General features: G+C 42.9%; 1 protein-coding gene across 3 annotated transcripts in view; it reads left to right on the forward strand.

Moving 5' to 3' along the window:
- Positions 1-17,331, forward strand: part of LOC137521835 (ubiquitin carboxyl-terminal hydrolase CYLD-like) — an 83,604-nt gene extending 66,273 nt beyond the window's left edge. For 2 of the 3 annotated variants that reach the window (XM_068241623.1, XM_068241633.1), the window contains exons 13-15: positions 8,221-8,339; positions 9,122-9,329; positions 15,076-17,331. In XM_068241623.1, coding sequence (XP_068097724.1) covers positions 8,221-8,339; positions 9,122-9,329; positions 15,076-15,260 — 512 coding nt within the window. In that variant the 3' untranslated portion in view covers positions 15,261-17,331. Of the gene's footprint in view, positions 1-2,323; positions 2,385-8,220; positions 8,340-9,121; positions 9,330-15,075 lie in introns of those variants that run through there. The other variant, XM_068241643.1, reaches the window with a different exon arrangement.
- Positions 17,332-18,309: the final 978 nt, after the last annotated feature.

Consider the following 18,309-nt stretch of genomic DNA (forward strand, 5'->3'; position numbering starts at 1 on the left):
CCTTCCCTTGCCGACCTTTAATGCTAGGTACACACCATACAATTTCCTGGCAGATTTTCTGTTAGATTTACCTGCCAGATAGACAATTTCCAACATGTTGGAAATTATCTATCTAACCATCTAGCTGCCTAGCAATTAAGCATTGTTCTACTCAGCAGTAGATAACCAGAAGACAATGCACTGACGCTGATGATGAACAGTGTCTACCAGTACTTTACAGAAAATAATCTAATTACAGAAAATCTTACAGAAAATTGTATGGTGTGTACTAGGCATAATGCTAGATGCACCATACAATTTTCTGGCAGATTTACCTGCAAGATCGATTTTTTCCAACATGTCCAATCTGAATTTCGATCGATTTTCTGTTCGATTTCCATTCACTTCTATGGAAATCCATTGGAAAATCGATCGAAATTCAGATCAGACATGTTGGAAAAAATGGATCTGGCTGGTAAATCTGCCAGAACATTGTATGGTTTGTACCTAGCATTAGCCTTGGAGCCCATATCCTTTTTGACTGCAACTATCAGTCTCTGATCTCTATTCAATTACCTTTTCTCTTGAGTTTTCTCATAGGAAATAGTTTCCCACCTTACCGATAAAATACTTCCTTGCCTCCAGCAAACAAGAAAATACTCAAAATACATTTAATATCACTTTCTTACCCACTTTTCAAATTTATAGGTGCTGAAGTTAGTTCATAGATCAGATGAAAATGTACCTGCTGGGAGAAAATGCTGGAGAAACCCTAATTCATTATGGACCCCTAACTTTTTCCTGTCTCTGCTACTTTTTCTCTCATACCTGCCCTTATTCAATTCACTTTCTCTCCTAGGTGTTCTTTTAGGTGATAATTTTTAATCTTCTGTTTAAAATAACTTTTCATCTCTCTGCAACTGAAAAAGTAGCTGAAAAGTGCTGTCAGAATTATTCAGAGTATTTTCTTGCTTGCTGAAGGCTTACCTTTTTATTGATAAAGTGTGAATGTCATCTAGGAGAAACATTTGTAATATCCACCTTTTGCTCCGGCACCAGCAACTTCTTATAGCTGCGTCTCACAGACTGTGAGATAACTTGACTCTCACACAGCAAGCAGGAGATAGACTTTCTCAGGCTTCTTCAACGTTTAAGGAGTTTATTCATGAAACAGATATACAGATAGATACAGTTCATCACACCCTAGCAAAGCCAATCTTCATGTTTCAATCCTTGGCGTTACAGCTTCTTGGTTAACTCCCTGCTGGAGTCAATCAGGTCTTCTTTTGCCTACTCTACGTTACACTAGACTACCTATGTACAGCATACATTATATAAGATTACAGAAAGGAATGACATACTTAGATGTCCCAGTCAGTATTGAAGCATAGCAGGAATCAGAGAGAGAGCCCCCTTTTTCAGCTCGTCCGGCTATTAATACCGACTAGGAAAGAGTTAACTGTGATCTCATCTTCGCCTTCCCCTAGATCAGACTATTGGTGGACCCCCTTGTGGTGTCATCATACACACCTACTCGATTAATATTCAATGATGCTTCTGCCCCACTTACAAGGAATTTGGTATTTAGTAAATATGGCCGATGTTTACTGTTCCTGTGGTGTACGTGTTGAGGTCAGAGTAGGCAGATGGCCTTCTTTTAGGAACATGTTCTCAGTATCTGCGTGTATCCTCTGCTACACGCAGACCCTGAGATGCCTCTGCCTGCATCACAAAAACTCTATTTATTTTAAAGGCATACACTGCGGACAAGCCTTTTACATAAAACTCAGGCCAAGTAACTGAGGCCTACTTAAATTCTAACAATCCCCCCTAAAATGGCTTGATCCGCAGATCCCCGCTTCTGAACCCCACAGTACCTGGTTTCGTTTCTTTATGTTTCACTTTTCGATGTTCGTGCTCACACAACTTCTCTGCTCTAGGCGGTTATCCCTGGAAGAGAGAGAGCAAGACCTCTTGGTCTTCCTATAACCAGGCTCTCTGGGGATGCCCTACTACTAAGTCCCTCTATACCACATGCTCAGCATTTGCGTCACTTGCGTATCACTCACAAACTTGCATGACCACAGAAAAGTGAAACTCGTTTGGTTGTTACAAAACGGGGCAGTGCCAGGTGCCTTCTAAAAGAGCGCCTTTATACAATCAGCTCCATCACCGGTACTACTAAACCTATACCCGTAACCCTGTATATCCCTTAGTTTGAAAATATTGGTTCAGGAGATTGTTTATGAGGCACCAATCTCTTGACCAGGTTAATTTATTTTACGTAATTTTAACACGCAACCTCACCTGGATCATGATGCCTAAAGTTGTCATCCCCATCCAGACGACCAGTGGGTGTAGGAAGAACTTTTGAACTGCAGAGGCCCAGTCCGAGTGTCCCTGGAACATCACCGGAAACCTTTTCCACCAGGTCAGACTGGAACTCACCTGTTTATTTTTGTGTTCTACCTCGTTAAGATCACCTCTAACTTAGTGTACTGTTTGTTTAACCGTTGTAACAAAGTGTGGTCGTCTCGGATCAAACCCTGTTCCCCTTTGTCCCATGTCGTGTTCTCTTTTAGGATGGGAACTACCCGTGAAACTTTGACCTTAAGAGTTCTCTTAACAATTTGAGAAATAACGTCATCACACCTGGATGACTGGATCCATATGGGATCGCCGCTCACACCATATGTTCCCCTTGGAAAATCCCCCTTATCGGAACAATTATGAGAATATACCTTGAATGTATCATTAGACCTTATGTTAAAAAACCAAACCTTTCCTTCAGCCACCGGAACTATCGGTTGGGCTTCAGGGTGGATCTTTTGAATGGTAGCCTCGCATTCTGCGTTATTGAGCCTGCAGGCTTCTTCACTAAATTTGACTTGCCCCGGCCAACGCAGGTACTTCTGCAAGAATTGCCCGCATGAGGACAACTCTACTTGTTTCACCTCCCCGTCTAGCACCAAAAAAGGTTGACCTCTCAGGTCCTGGTGTAAGACACGGGTTGAGGTGGGAACTAAGGAAGTGGCGGTGCCTAAAGGAATGTTGCACCGTTTCCATTTGTTCACCCAAACATCTTGAAGCTTCCATGCAAAAGATCCTTCTCCAGAAAAATGTATATACCTCCCCTTGTCCAATCTCAGTTGGACAGGATCTTTAAGCATCTCCCTGACAAAATATGTCCCCAACTGTCCTGATTGGACCTCTTCCCCCCTTATGTCCTGAGGCACAATATGTACCTGAGGTTGGGAAGACTGTACTCTCTGCAATCTTTCAATTAAGAGTACCTCTTCACTTACCCAACTAGCATGAGGATAAGCGGCTGCATATGGACTGTGTAATATCGTCCCCTGTTGTGACCCGTGTAATGTGAGTGGGGTTCCCTGGGTTGGCTTTCCCTCCCCCGGGACCGCTCTCCCCACCCTCTTTATCACCTGGAAATGTGGCTTGATCTCGATTTTTACTTCTTGTTTCGAGAACCACCAACCCTCGGCTTTCCAGCCTTTACGTGTGTATAGTTGTTTCAGAGGCACTCTGTTGGTAGCTCCAGAGTGTGATGTTGTCCCCTGCGTCTCTCTCTGGTATGAGAATTGACGCCTCCTGCTCGTTCCTCTCCAATCTGGAACCATCTCACTCTGCATAACCAAGACAAGGTACCCCTGAATCACACCCTCCACCTTTTGCATGTACCCATTGTACTGCAATGTACCTTTTAACAACTCTTTGGATTGGTGCATCGATTCTGGGAGTGTGACATTCAATAGCAGATTTACATTGCCATTCACGTCACCCTTCCAGCACACCTGACCCTTCAGACCTTTCAACCACATTGTGCCATGAAATTTGTTTTCTCCTGGCACAAGTGCTCTTTTCCTCCGTCCCTGCATGGTCCATCTGTGCCAAGCGGAGGGAGGTGTGAAAGGATCAGTACCTTTTGTCACCCAACATCAACATGTTTGGGCCTTGTATTCTCATTAACCCCTTATTATACATGAGAATGTCCTCTCTTCGTTCTCCCAGGACGAAATGGCAACCTAGGATCACCATCAGCACGGTACTCTTCATTATAAAAGCACCACCTTGGGAAAGAAAAACATTAGCAATTTGCACTATGCTTTGCTCAGTCAGTTTTTTCAGACGTTTTCCGATCTCAGGAATCTCGTGTTTTAGTCTCTTTCCAATTTCAGGAATCTCGTGTTTTAGTCTCTTTCCAATTTCAGGAATCTCGTGTTTCTCCAAACTTAGATTGGCATCTGGAACCTTTCGCTTATCCGACTGACATCTCCATCTTTGCTGCCAGCACTGCAGCTGTCTCGATTCCATATTGCCCAACTCCTGAAATCAAAATACAAACAAATCAATTATTATTAATGATTTGGGATTCGCCCTGCGGCTTGTACTCTGTACACTTTAAATTGATCACTATATATCGTAATTGATCTCGTTGCTTTATGGTTCTCATGAACTCTGTTTACTCTTTTTGGTAGATTGGAGCTAAACTTCACCCCCCTACCTCAGTACTATCCTCAGTACTTACCTGTTTAAAATATGCTCCCGCGGACATCACCTCTGGAAGCTCTCACCTCATTGCAGCTCACTCCACATCCCCCCCCCCTATCTGTCCATGCGAGGCCGTCGCATGCACAGATTACGGATGCCACACCTGTTGCTGCTTTGCAGGTGAGCCTGCAGTGCTCTTACTCATTTTCGCATTAACTTATCTAGAACTTCATCGCGATACCAGCTCTGCTAGAAGTTCTGTGTGTTGTACCCTCTGATCAATGTTTGCCGTGCCACTACCTTCATACTACCAAAAAAAACGGTTGCCTCCCTGTAGGAAGGAGCACTCTGCACTTAAACTACACAGGGTGCAGGGCTAAGCATTCCAGCGTCAAAAGCCTGTATGCAGATCCCTGAATGCCCACTTGGTAGGTAGTCGCATGGCAGACACCGTACTGATACACTGTCACTCTGTAAATGGCAATTCTATCATCTGTATAATTGCCCCATGAACTGCTACCAGTTCTGTTATGTGCTAAACTGAATCAGAGCTGGAAAAAAGAAGAGAAAGAAAAAAAAATATATATATATATATTCTTGACCAATCGGTGGGCGAGGAAAAACACGCTAACAGCCTAGCAATGACTTCTTTGTCAATCTCTGGTCCTGTCCCTGACACAAAAAACCCCCCGAAAAAAACACTCTGCAGTCGCAGCGAGTACACCTGGATTGGTCAACTCCTATCTTTCTCTCTTTTCCCTTCCCCCTCTCCAACTCTGCACTGTTCCCCCTATCTCTATTGGGAACACATGCTGCACTGCACTTTAAGGTGCCTCACTTAAAGGAATAATCCCATAAGCAACCCAGTACAGATACTTCCCTGATCTGCGCAGCACTTGCAAATCACTCCCTGGGGACTATCTGACTTATACGTGTTTTCCTAGCTGGGAAACACTTCCTATCCGTGAGCCTGCAACTTGCTTGGCTCACGTATGCGGACACTCCCTGTGCCCAGACTTCTTCTGAAGAAATCATCTGGAAGCCAAGAAACTCAGTAGAATCTCTCTACTGTCCCCACTCTGGACCCCCCTCCCACCAGCTGCTTCCGTGCACGGCGCCTTGTGCACAGCTGTGACATGGGACGTGGGATCCCCCTGGCACATCCTCCCCCCTGCCATCGGGGCGTGTCTATCAGTGGGCGCTTCCCGCCCCCTCCCCTCCTGATACATCATGCAGATGGGAGTGGCTTTCTCAGAAACCCGACGCCATGTTGAGTCATGGCATGCCAGCCAAGATGGCTGCTATCAATCTCCCGTAGCAACCTCTTAATCCTATACACATTAGGAGAAAAACCAGTTAGAACATACACACAATGTATATGCACACTAAACATTTCAGCAGAAAAAGCTCTTCCCCAAGCTTAGCATACCGCTCTATACACTCTCGGATGGAAAAACATCCCAAAAAAGAAATACCAGAAATTCCACCGTGGAGTCCCTTATCTCTGAACCACAGACTCTACCCTGCAGAACATCTCCCAAAAAAAAAACCTACGTCTGAGCCCCATACAGTAGCACCACCCACTATCTCAGCTGTGACTCTAACTGTTGCATACCTTCAAAGCGACCCAGGGACGTGTGCTGCATGCATCTGTATAGCTCCCCGAGAAGAAAAAAAACATACTTCCAACAGCTAACACAGTGCCACTGTTATAAACTGTTCTAAAAACGCACAGCTATCTCTCTCTCACTTTTCTCACTACCAGTCTCCTCTCTCTTCCCTCCCTCTCCTTCTCCTCTCCAACGCGAAAGCCTTAGCCCCCCCCTTATCTCTCCTGCGGGGGACACCCATATCTGGCAAACCTTCCAGCCTCACACTGTGACACACGGGAGAAAGAGAAAGAAAACAAAAACCTGAAACTGCACGCAGCAGCCACTAGCACAGCCCGAGAGAGAAAAAAAAGCCAGTAAAAACACACACTTGAAAATTTAGAGAGAAAACACTGCTGGAACAAACTGTCAACATGTAATACCAAAACACTTGCATTAGAATTAAACAAATGAAACACTATACTTGCCAGTGACTTGAGACGTTCTCCCCAAATGACCGTTCGTTACAGCATTGGTCAAGTTTTGCTCGCGAAGTTCTGGACCCCCCTCGGGCTACTGATTCCTTCGTTAAGCAGATCGACACCACTACGGCACTTGCACCCAAGCCGCCGCCCGGGACAGCCCACGATCTGGATTTTGGCGTTAGGCATGTGTACAATCACACCTATATTATTCAGTCCACGAACCTTCGCCACTGTAATTACTCGAACGTCATTCCGTGCGCCCGGCTTCCTCGCAGCCTGGCAGCACCGCTTATCTCTTCTCGATAAGTTTCCAGCGAGCGTCTCAGCGTCTCCTCCGCTTGTTACTGTGGAAGTCCTGGAAACCTAGATAACAGACTGACATCTGGCCCGGTCCCTGCCTGCCTTTTGTGCTAGACAGCGCTGGGTTCACGGCACCAATTGTAATATCCACCTTTTGCTCCGGCACCAGCAACTTCTTATAGCTGCGTCTCACAGACTGTGAGATAACTTGACTCTCACACGGCAAGCAGGAGATAGACTTTCTCAGGCTTCTTCAACGTTTAAGGAGTTTATTCATGAAACAGATATACAGATAGATACAGTTCATCACACCCTAGCAAAGCCAATTTTCATGTTTCAATCCTTGGCGTTACAGCTTCTTGATTAACTCCCTGCTGGAGTCAATCAGGTCTTCTTTTGCCTACTCTACGTTACACTAGACTACCTATGTACAGCATACATTATATCAGATTACAGAAAGGAATGACATACTTAGATGTCCCAGTCAGTATTGAAGCATAGCAGGAATCAGAGACAGAGCCCTCTTTTTCAGCTCGTCCGGCTATTAATACCGACTAGGAAAGAGTTAACTGTGATCTCATCTTCGCCATCCCCTAGATCAGACTATTGGTGGACCCCCTTGTGGTGTCATCATACACACCTACTCGATTAATATTCAATGATGCTTCTGCCCCACTTACAAGGAATTTGGTATTTAGTAAATATGGCCGATGTTTACTGTTCCTGTGGTGTACGTGTTGAGGTCAGAGTAGGCCGATGGCCTTCTTTTAGGAACATGTTCTCAGTATCTGCTTGTATCCTCTGCTACACGCAGACCCTGAGATGCCTCTGCCTGCATCACAAAAACTCTATTTATTTTAAAGGCATACACTGCGGACAAGCCTTTTACATAAAACTCAGGCCAAGTAACTGAGGCCTACTTAAATTCTAACAACATTTAATTGAATAATGGCCACTGTTCTCTTTCTTATCTCTTGCCAGTCCCCATTACTCATTCTCTCCATCACTCTTGATCTTCTCCTTGTCTCAGTTACATTTGTTTTCATACTTTTTTCTATCACTTGCCGTCTCTATAACTCCTTTGCCTTTATGCAATTAACTTTTCTCTTGAGCTTTCTCACAGGAGAGACACACACACACACACGCACACACACCGTTTTGCTAGTTTAATCACTTGGCGTACTCCGATAATAACGCCAAAGCTGTAAGATTGCATTCCCAATATTGTTATGAACAGCCTTGTTTGTGTGAACTTTGACTTTGTGTTTTCTGTTGAAACTCTGATAATGATGTGGCCTATACTGCTTGACTGAAGTTCAAAACAGCATGAATGACTTTTGCTTTCGGTTTCCTTCCTGCAGCCCCACGACAATGTTGCATTTGCCAGTATGTGGCAGTGGTGGAGTGTCTCGAATGCTATGAGGACACCGATATTACACCAGGGCATATTAAACAGTACTGTGCAGTTTGCAGCAAGCAGGTATATATTTCTCTTGTCACACAAGACACCATAATTACACTAAGCAATGTATAAGAAAATGACAACAGCCTTAAAGGAATACTATCGATACCCAAGTGTTCTAAAATGACAGTGTGCAAATAATGTCTAAGTAGCTGTGTAAACATTTTCCTACTTTTCATGTTAAATATCAGAGGCAAAAGCTGTAATTTATTGAGGGTAGGATTTAGCTATATTGGGACAAATCAATTGCAGAAGGGGTGTCTGCTTCAGTGCACAGCCAGAGTTGCATATCAGACTACAGAAAGCAAATATCAAACATATCAAACTCTGAAAGCAAAAACGGTATGAAAAGCTGTGACAATTCCTTACATTTCCTCTGCTCTCTTCAGACACTTCAGTCAGAAACACAGGACACAGAAGCTGCAGCTGTTGGGAGCGTTGTCTCTCACACACAGAGTTACACATAGAGTTAACTGATCAAGTGTGAGGGGAATTTTCCCTCTACTCATGGCTCAGTCAGCCATCAGTTTTGGCGTCAGTAAAGTTTGAAAGTATTTTGCTAACCGTAAACAAAGAAGTTGCTACTAAAATGTACACACCAGTACTTAGCAGCACTTCCCAAACAATTCCTGTGTCAATTGAAAAAAAGATGTGAGTCGATAGTATTCCTTTACATCTTCTCCTTCAGGAGCAGACAGTTGAAATGCAGAACCTAACTTTTCTGAGACTTCTCTTGCACAGTCTCACATGACCTTGGCTTATTGTTTCATGGTACTAAAAACTGACTTTTTTTTTGATAGGTTCACCTTCACAAACAGCGGTGTAGCCACAGACCTAGGGAGCTTAGCTTGCCTAAACACGTAAATGGACAGGCTGTGTTTCAGAGACAGTGTTTGCAGCTATTTGCAGTCCTGTGTATAGAAACAAGTCATTATGTGGCTTTCATTAGACTCGGCTCCCAGAATCATCCCCTGTGGGCTTTCTTTGACAGCATGGCTGATAGAGAAGGTGGGTCATTAGTATGTGTTACAGGTTTGATTTCTGTGCTGCACAGTTATTTTTTTTCTATGTACTTTTTCTGCAAAAGGTTTTATTGAAAAACAAGTAATGAAAATAAAAACCGCTGTTCAATATAGACTTTCAAATCTGATAGTAATAAATGGGTAATAATTGCCTAAAGCAGAACCATCAATAGTGAGAGATGACAGTATGCACTTATAACAGGTTTTGCAGGATTTGAGGGAAAACTGAAGGATTTAATCATGGCTATCATTCTCTAATTTTTTAACATACAGTGCTGCCCATAATTATTCATACCCCTGCCAAATTTTGGCTAAACATTCCTTTTATTCACAGTAACAAAAATCGAGGTCGGCACTCCACTGGGGATAATAAACTTGCATTTATTAAAAAAGTTGCAAACACGACATGTTTCGGGGTCACCCCTTCCTCACGTGTACATACAACCTTGACACACAGTCCTCTAATATACTACAACCACTAAAGTACACCACACCTTCCAATACAGGACACACCCCTACTGGTCAGCTGACCGAGGTGATGTCACAGTGTAATCCAGGTTAACCCCTTAGGGTCAGTCCATACAAATTCTTACTGGGCACTACACATGAAATGTCTACCCAGCTAAAAACACCAAGGTAAACTTGAGCGAAAGCATACATAAGCCTAAGCAAAAATACAGTAATTCTTGCCATATCAGTCATATTATACAGCAACGCACGTTCCTTTTATTCAACCAGCAAGTAATTTTTTTTGACGGAAAATTACATAGGTGTCTCCTAAAAGATAATAAGACAATGTGCAAGAGGCATTATTGTGTAGAAAACAAAACAAAAATCTCTCAGCTTTTATTTACATTTCAGCAAAAAGTGTCCAGTCCAAAATTATTCATACCCTTTTCAATCATGAATAGAAAAGACTTTATTGGCTATTACAGAAATCAAATGCTTCCTATAACTGCACACCAGCTTTTTGCATGTCTCCACAGGTATATTTGCCCATTCATTTTTAGCAATGAGCTCCACATTTTTCAGGTTGGAGGGTCTTCTTACCATCACCCTGATCTTTCGCTCCCTCCACAGATTCTCAATTGGATTCAAGTCAGGACTCTGGCTGGGCCACTCCAAAATGTTAATGTTGCTGTCTAACCATTTCTTCACCACTTTTGTTGTGTGTTTTGGGTCATTGTCGTGCTGAAATGTCTACTGGTGCCCAAGGCCATGTTTCTCTGCAGACTGGCTGATGTTGTTATTGAGAATCCTCATGTATTGCTCTTTTTTCATGGTACCAGTTACTGTGATTAGGTTCCCTGATTCATTGGCTGAAAAGCACCCCCAAAGCATTAGGTTCCCACCACCATGTTTGACAGTGGGGATGGTGTTCTTTGGGTTGAAGGCTTCTCCTTTTTTACGCCAAATGAAGGAAACATCATTGTGACCAAACAATTCAATTTTTGTTTCACCTGACTATAACATGGAAGACCAGAAGTCTTCTTCTTTGTTCAGATGAGCATTTGCAAAGGCCAAGCAAGCTTTTGTGTGCCTTATCTGGAGAAGTGGCATCCTCCTCGGTCTGCATCCATGGAACCCAGCAGTGTACAGTGTCCGTTGGATTGTCTGCCTTAAGACATTTCCACCAGCAGAGCCCAGATTCACCAGGATGGCCTTGGTGGTAATCCTTGGATTCTTTTTCACCTTTCTCACTATCCTCCTGGCCAGCACAGGTGTAACATTTAGCTTCCAATCACGACCTCTGAGATTTTCCACAGTGCAGAACATCTTCTATTTTTTAATAATACTTTGCACTGTAGCCACTGGCACTTGAAAACATTTAGAAATGGCATTGTAGCCCTTTCCTGACTTGTGAGAAGCCACAGTGCGCAGCTGCAGGTCCTCACTGAGTTCCTTTGTCTTAGCCATGACTGTCCACAAACCAACTGCAGAGAACTGCTGTTTTTCACCTGTTGAGTTGATTAAAACAGCTGTTCCCAATTAATCAGGGTAAATAGGATGCTTTAGAACAGCTTGGACTATTTGGAATTGTATAGAACTTTGGATTTCCCCACAGACTGTGACAGTTTGTGAAGGGTATGAATAATTTTGGACTGGACACTTTTTATGCAGTTTTTTTCCACAATAATTCCTCTTGTACATTGTCTTATTATCTTTTGGGAGACTCCTATGTCATTTTAATGTCAAAAAATGAATTCCTGGTTAAATAAAATAACTTAAAGTCATAAATTGCCAGCCGTATGAATAATTATGGGCAGCATTGTATATCTGAGACTTGTGTATTTTTTTTTATTTTTATATTCTTAAGACTCTGCTCATCACAATGTCAAGGGTTGGCAGATTAACTTTAAGCGGACCTCCAGTGTAATTTACACATTCTATGGGTCCTTTTCTAATATAAAGTAATAATTACCTGCCATGTCTTATCCCCCTGAAACCCTCCTGGAGCCCTGTCTGGCAGCTTCCGGTGTATAGCTCCGCCCCACTGCTGAAGAATGCCATTGTGTTTTCTCTCAGGGTAAAGAAAACACTGTCCTGGTTTTCAGCAGGGGGTGGGGCTGCATGCCAGCCAACTTTATATTAGAAGTGGACACATTGAATGTGTAATTTACACTGAAGGTCCGCATTAAAGTTGACCTATACGTGCTTTGTTTATTTTGCCCCATAGGTCTGCAATCCTGGTTCAATGTTTACATAAAAAGCATACCTGCCTATGTCTTCTTCTAGAGTCCATCTCTTACTTCTCTTGACTGACACATGCCATCCCCACAGAGTTGGTTCCTTGCCCTTCCTGTGATGTAGAGAGCTGGGTGGAAGTAATAGAATACGCCAGCAGTACTGGCTGTTTTCTAATATACATGTAATGACCTATCATGCAAGCATCTTTAGGGGTTGTACAGATACAGCCTTCTTACATGCAAAGGGAGTGGCCAAATACTTAGATGCATCTCTACTGTCCTTTCAATTTGTCAGGGTATTTCCTTTCAATTTTGCCATGTATTTCTCCATGGAAAGCAATGGGGGCAGAGACTCAGGAGACATCTGGTGGCACCTGAAGGTAAATCAGGGGGGGGGGCTTATAAATATCACAGCCAATTGCTTACTGCCCATGTTTTGATGGGTACAGAAAATTGGGGATTCTCGTACACACATTTAACAGGTAGCCAAAGTAATCACAAATATTTTGACTATAAAAAGATTCTCTCTATAAACCTTAAAGGATTGTCAGCCACAAAATCGAATTCCATGTGTTCATTATGCATCCTGGAATCTCACCCTGCATGGCACGCACTCCAATCTATACAGAAATCTATCTGCTTATTCTTATCTCAGTCAGCCAGGCTCTATTCTCTCACCATTGCTGAAGAAGGGAGCTTGTCATCACCCCTCCCACATTCCTGTTTCTCACTGATTGGGCTGAGCACAGTTCAGTCTGAAGCTGCTGAGCTGAAACCTGATGCTGTGCTCACACATGTTTACAAGCATGCTAGCTATGACACTGCAGATTGGAGGAGAGAAAAAAGAGTAAGGTAGGAAATTACATCAGGATTGGCTTCAGTCAGAGGGAATCCAAGATTGTAAATGCCAGGGACAGAATTTTCTTTACTCTATATCGTTCACTGAAATCAAAACGTGAACAGTACAATACATCGGTTAGGTAAGTAGTTTTCTACTTAGATATGTGTTTTTTTTTCCTGGCGTAGTATGGCTGACCCTGCTGCTATGGCCACATTCACACTGAGGTGTTGCATTGGCCAATTTGGCAGCAGGGCAACTCTACGCCAATGTACGTCTATTAACCATTTCATACCTAGTGCGGTGCATTCTGCCGGAATTGCCTGATTCAACGTGAGAGCAATAGCGCATTATTGGGCAGCTTGCGTGGTGACGTGGCAAACCGGATATCATGTGGGCTATGGTGACGCATTTTGTTTTATAATTTTCCGCGTTGTGGCGCACATGCCCAGAAGTGTATTTTTTTAATACACTTCTGCGCAATTCTTATTTTGGCCACAGGAAGTGGGTGCTAGAGAGCTTCACTTTCTGCTTGGCCTGCAGCCAGAATGGAGATTACCTTGCACTGCCGCAGTACTTTCCAAAGGCTTTTTCTGGTAGTGTGGAACGATTCCAACCGCAAGTTAGCAGTGTGAAGCCGGTCCCAAGCTAACCATAAACTACACAATCTGGCCTGTGCAATATTAACATATACCCATTGTGCCATACATACAGTATGCCGGTAGTTATATTCGGAAATAGAAGTTCTGTATATTATTCATATTATCAGTCGAGTGGTCCTATACTTTAATTAGATCTGCATGTACAGACAATAAAAGAAATATAAGGACTTCACCCATTTGTTGTTCCTTAAAGGGAACCTAAACTGAGAAGGATATGGATTTATCCTTTTAAAATAATACCAGTTGCCTGACTCTCCTGCTGATCATGTGTCTCTAATACTTTTAGCCACAGCCCCTCAACAAGCATGCAGATCAGGTGCTCTGACTGGATTAGCTGGATGCTTGTTTCAGGTCTGTGATTCAGCCACTATTGCATTCAGAGATCAGCAGGACTGCCAGACAACTGGTATTATTATTTAACCACTTAAGGACCAGCGGTCGCTGGGCACTTAAGGACCAGAGACCGCTGGTCCAATCCCGACAGAATCCCAACGAATCGCAGCACATACCCGTCGCAACCGCGTCATCGCTGCTCGCCAGGACCCCCGGGACATAGACTCTGCCTGTCTCTATGACGGCAGAGTCATGTGAGCCGGTCAGGAGCCGCTTTCATTGGCTCCTGACCCTGTTTTTCAATGTAAGCCAATGGGAACAGCTTACATTGAAAGACAGGGCCAGGAGCCAATGAAATCGGCTCCTGACCGGCTCACATGACTCTGCCGTCATAGAGACAGGCAGAGGCTGTGAGATGCGGCGAGAATCGTCGGGTTTGATCGGCGGGTAGCGGCGGAGACGGCGGATGCATGCTGCGGACAGTGATTGAAATCTACGCCCTGCCGGCCAAAAGCCCACTAAAACAGGGTGTAGATTTCAATCACTGCGGTCCTTAAATGGTTAAAAGGAAACATCCATATCCCTGTCAGTTTAGGTTCCCTTTAAAGTAGATAATAGAATGCATACTACCCTGGTGCTCTTACTTTACTATGGTGGTGTGTACACAACATGCAATTTTTACTTTTTACTACAGATTTTATTTCCGATTCAGAAAAACATTGGCACATCTCATGTGTATGCTAGCTTTATTATTATTTAGTATTTAAATAGCCACAACATATTCCGCTGCGTCTTCTATAGCTGATCGATGTGAGATCTGAATATTGATCTCTGATCAATTGCTCCAATAGAATCTGAAGTAAAAATTGCATGGTTTGTATCCAGCTTTACAGTGCTGTTTCCACTGCAGGCATGCAGTGATTTGGTGAGTCCTTGTACCAGTTTTGCTCAGTGATTGTTCTTATGCCGTGTATCTTTCCTGCGCAACAAGGCAATGTATATTGTCTGGCTAGCAAACATGCACAGCCATTGTATCAAACGCCCAATACCCCAGTGCTTTTATATGTTTACATAAACAATGTAAGTGTACACCGCTATTAGTGATGTCTTGCACAGTTGTTAATAATACAGTAATGTGTGGACTAGCAGTGAGCGAAGTCATACTACATTGTACTCTGTATATTGTTTCTCATGCTATTTATATTTCTGCAGGAGGACAGAATGGATTTAATATCCCCACAGTGAATCTCTGCCCAGAAGTGACCCAGTACTTGGAAATGACTCCGGAAGAGCTGCAGCGGGTAGACCCAAAGAGCATGCCACCGTATGCCCACCGGCTACTATGCGATGCTTATATGTGCTTATATTATAGTCCTGAACTCAGCCTGTACAAATAAGTCAGCAGCCACTCTGACAGGTTTTTTTTTAGCTTGTTGAGCTTTTAATGAAGAAGGTACATTTTTAATGATCTAATTAAGCACTGGTACTATGTGTGTGCATTTTACCCGCAAGACTTCTGAAAAACTGTCTGGGTTTCATCGCAGTGTTTTAATAGGTACTTTTTATGTTAAATATTAAAGGTTTAATTTTATGAAGGAATTAACTGGCATCTCGCACAACGGAAAGGCTTCCTCAGGAAATGTGTAATGGTCAGCCTGGGCTAATGCTTCTTCCTGAACAATAGGTATAGTGAAGGTAACAATCTCGAATGTGCCCACGGCTGCCTGGAGGCATTGATCTGACCCCATTCAAGGATGCTTGCCCTATATATTTCACCAGTGGAAATATTATCTTGTGTTTATGAAATAGAAGAGGTCTTCATGTTCTCAGGTTTGCTGTATTGTCCGGCATTTCTATTTATAAGAGCTGTAAATAATTATTTTGGTGTCAGGGTCAAATTTCCTTTTGGCTTGTAGAAGATAAGCCAGGGTTTTGTGCATACAAACAGCTTTTATTAGCATCAGACACAGCTTTGATGAAATCTAAACCCTTTCTCAGGATAAAAGAAAACACAAAGCCAGGACTCATCCAAATATAGAGAGTACTGTTGCTCTCAGCAACAGAGAAAAAGTTGCAGCATAGTTGATGCATTTGTGAGTCTATTCTGGCTGGTATGCTGTTAAGCTCCACACTCTCCAACAAACCCTGTAAACTGTGATGAAACCTTTTGCTTTGTTGCCTTGAAAAACCATAAACTTCATATCTGGATGACCCCTTGTTTTCTGCTCGCCTTTAAATGCTGCTTGGGCAGAGCCTAAAGCTGTGCAATATTGCTTGGATGAACTGGTAGAACCAATTACTTTTGGATTGCAAACACAATTGGTTTATAAACAAAAATGTTGCCGGTTAATGGATAAAAGGCAATTTATGATTAGAAAAGTACAGCACTTCAAACAGTGAGGCCCTGTTCACAGTGCTCAGTTGGGATGCAGAATAATTCTGCGAGTAAACTCACTGCCCATACAGTTCTATGGGCCTGTTCACAGTACTGCATTGTAACTGATAGTGTTATTCTAACTCACTTCATGCAGGCTTTGTATTAGTCTATTTCCATTGTAGTTCAGTCAATATAATGCAACTAACCACTGTGAACCTAGCCTACATTAGATGCCTATGTTCTTTGTTTCTTGTTGTATGGGCAAGCTCGTGCTGTGTAGCACCCAGGTACTGATTGCAAAAACGAGAGAGTGGAGATGTGATATTTACTATGCAAGGATGGTTCATAGCCAGTAATGACTCTCCAAGCAGCACTTCATGGCCCCCCTCCTCCCAGGGTCACTTCTGCTATTATGCACTTCTTGTGGGCCAGTGCTATGCACACTTTTGGAGGAGCAATACCTACTGATGATTGTTTTGCTTCGTTTAGATATTTCCCTCACCCTTTTACATTTGCAGTTAAAGCTGACCACAAAAAAGGGGTAGCAGGGAATTTGCATGTACAGCTCACAGGATGAAAACCTGGATACTCCACTCCTGGAAATAATGTCACCTGGATACTCCACTCCTGGAAATAATGTCACCTGGATACTCCACTCCTGGAAATAATGTCACAAGTCTCATTACCACACAGTGACTCTGTATGTGCTCACTGCATCCTGGATATTACACATTGTGCTACTGCTCTACCATGTTTATTGTTCAGCAAGGGTTCATAGTGAATCAAAGGCCTCATTTAACGGCCTTTGTTGGCCTCTAGTGCTTCTGGGCTTTAAGGCATACAAGCTGATACTGCTTCCATTTTATCCTGTAAGGTAATTATTCAGTGAATGACTTCGGGCTGGTTCCCAATATCCTTTTTTATATTCAGTTCACATTGTTTTACTTTTGCTATATCCCCAAAGTTCAGACCAACATTCATTCAGAAAACCATAGATCTGTAGAATAAACTGTATGAATGATTTATTAAAGATGTTTATTTTATTGACGCTGTATCATTCCATCCAGATAAATAAAGTATTATTTACAAAGTGCTGAGGTTCAGTGTGTAATCCTTATTAACCAACCTAGAACAAATCTCCCACACAAGCAACAGATATTACACATCATACAAGCAAGACGTGCAGATCAGAAGCTGGATTAAGGCCTCTTTTTCAAGGACTGTTGTTAGGCAGTGAAATGCCTCTCAAACTCTCACAACTGCTTACTGCTGTCTAGTAACAGCTTGTTGCTGCCTGGTAACTACTTGCTGAGCACACAGCTCAACAGTTCGTGGAAAAGAGGCCTTATACTGTTGGAGCTCTCTGTGTGGGGTTTGCCTTCATTAGCTGTAATTATTAGAGTAACAATGGCCAGAGGCTGGTCCAGTGACTGCAGGCAACTCTCCTGGCCTCTCCATCCAGTCCATAGGTCAAAATGTATTTTTAAACACTGATTTTTCTCACCTCCCTTTATTTGTAAGGATGAAAAGACCAAGGCCTGCTATTCTTATCAAAGGTTCCTATTTGCCGCAGGGCATTATTATCATTTATTCATTATTATTATTTATTTACACACGTGCAATCCCAAATCATCTCTCCATGACAGCTACAATCTAGAAACCATATCACTTCTGATATATGACCTAGTTCTTGTACTGAAGACCTGCATTAACTGCAGCATCCCAAGCATACAGTGGCTTGCAAAAGTATTCGGCCCCCTTAAAGTTTTCCACATTTTGCCACATTACTGCCACAAACATGAATCAATTGTATTGGAATTCCATGTGAGAAAGACCAATACAAAGTAGTGTACAGATGAGAAGTGGAACGAAAATCATACATGATTCCAAACATTTTTTACAAATCAATAACTGCAAAGTGGGGTGTGCGTAATTATTCAGCCCCCTTTGGTCTCAGTGCCGTCAGTTGCCCATAGACATTGCCTGATGAGTGCTAATGACTAAATAGAGTGCACCTGTGTGTTATTTAAGTCAGTACAAATACAGCTGCTCTGTGACGGCCTCAGAGG

This window comes from Hyperolius riggenbachi, chromosome 1, assembly GCF_040937935.1.
Source record: "Hyperolius riggenbachi isolate aHypRig1 chromosome 1, aHypRig1.pri, whole genome shotgun sequence".
Classification (NCBI taxonomy): Eukaryota; Metazoa; Chordata; class Amphibia; order Anura; family Hyperoliidae; genus Hyperolius; species Hyperolius riggenbachi.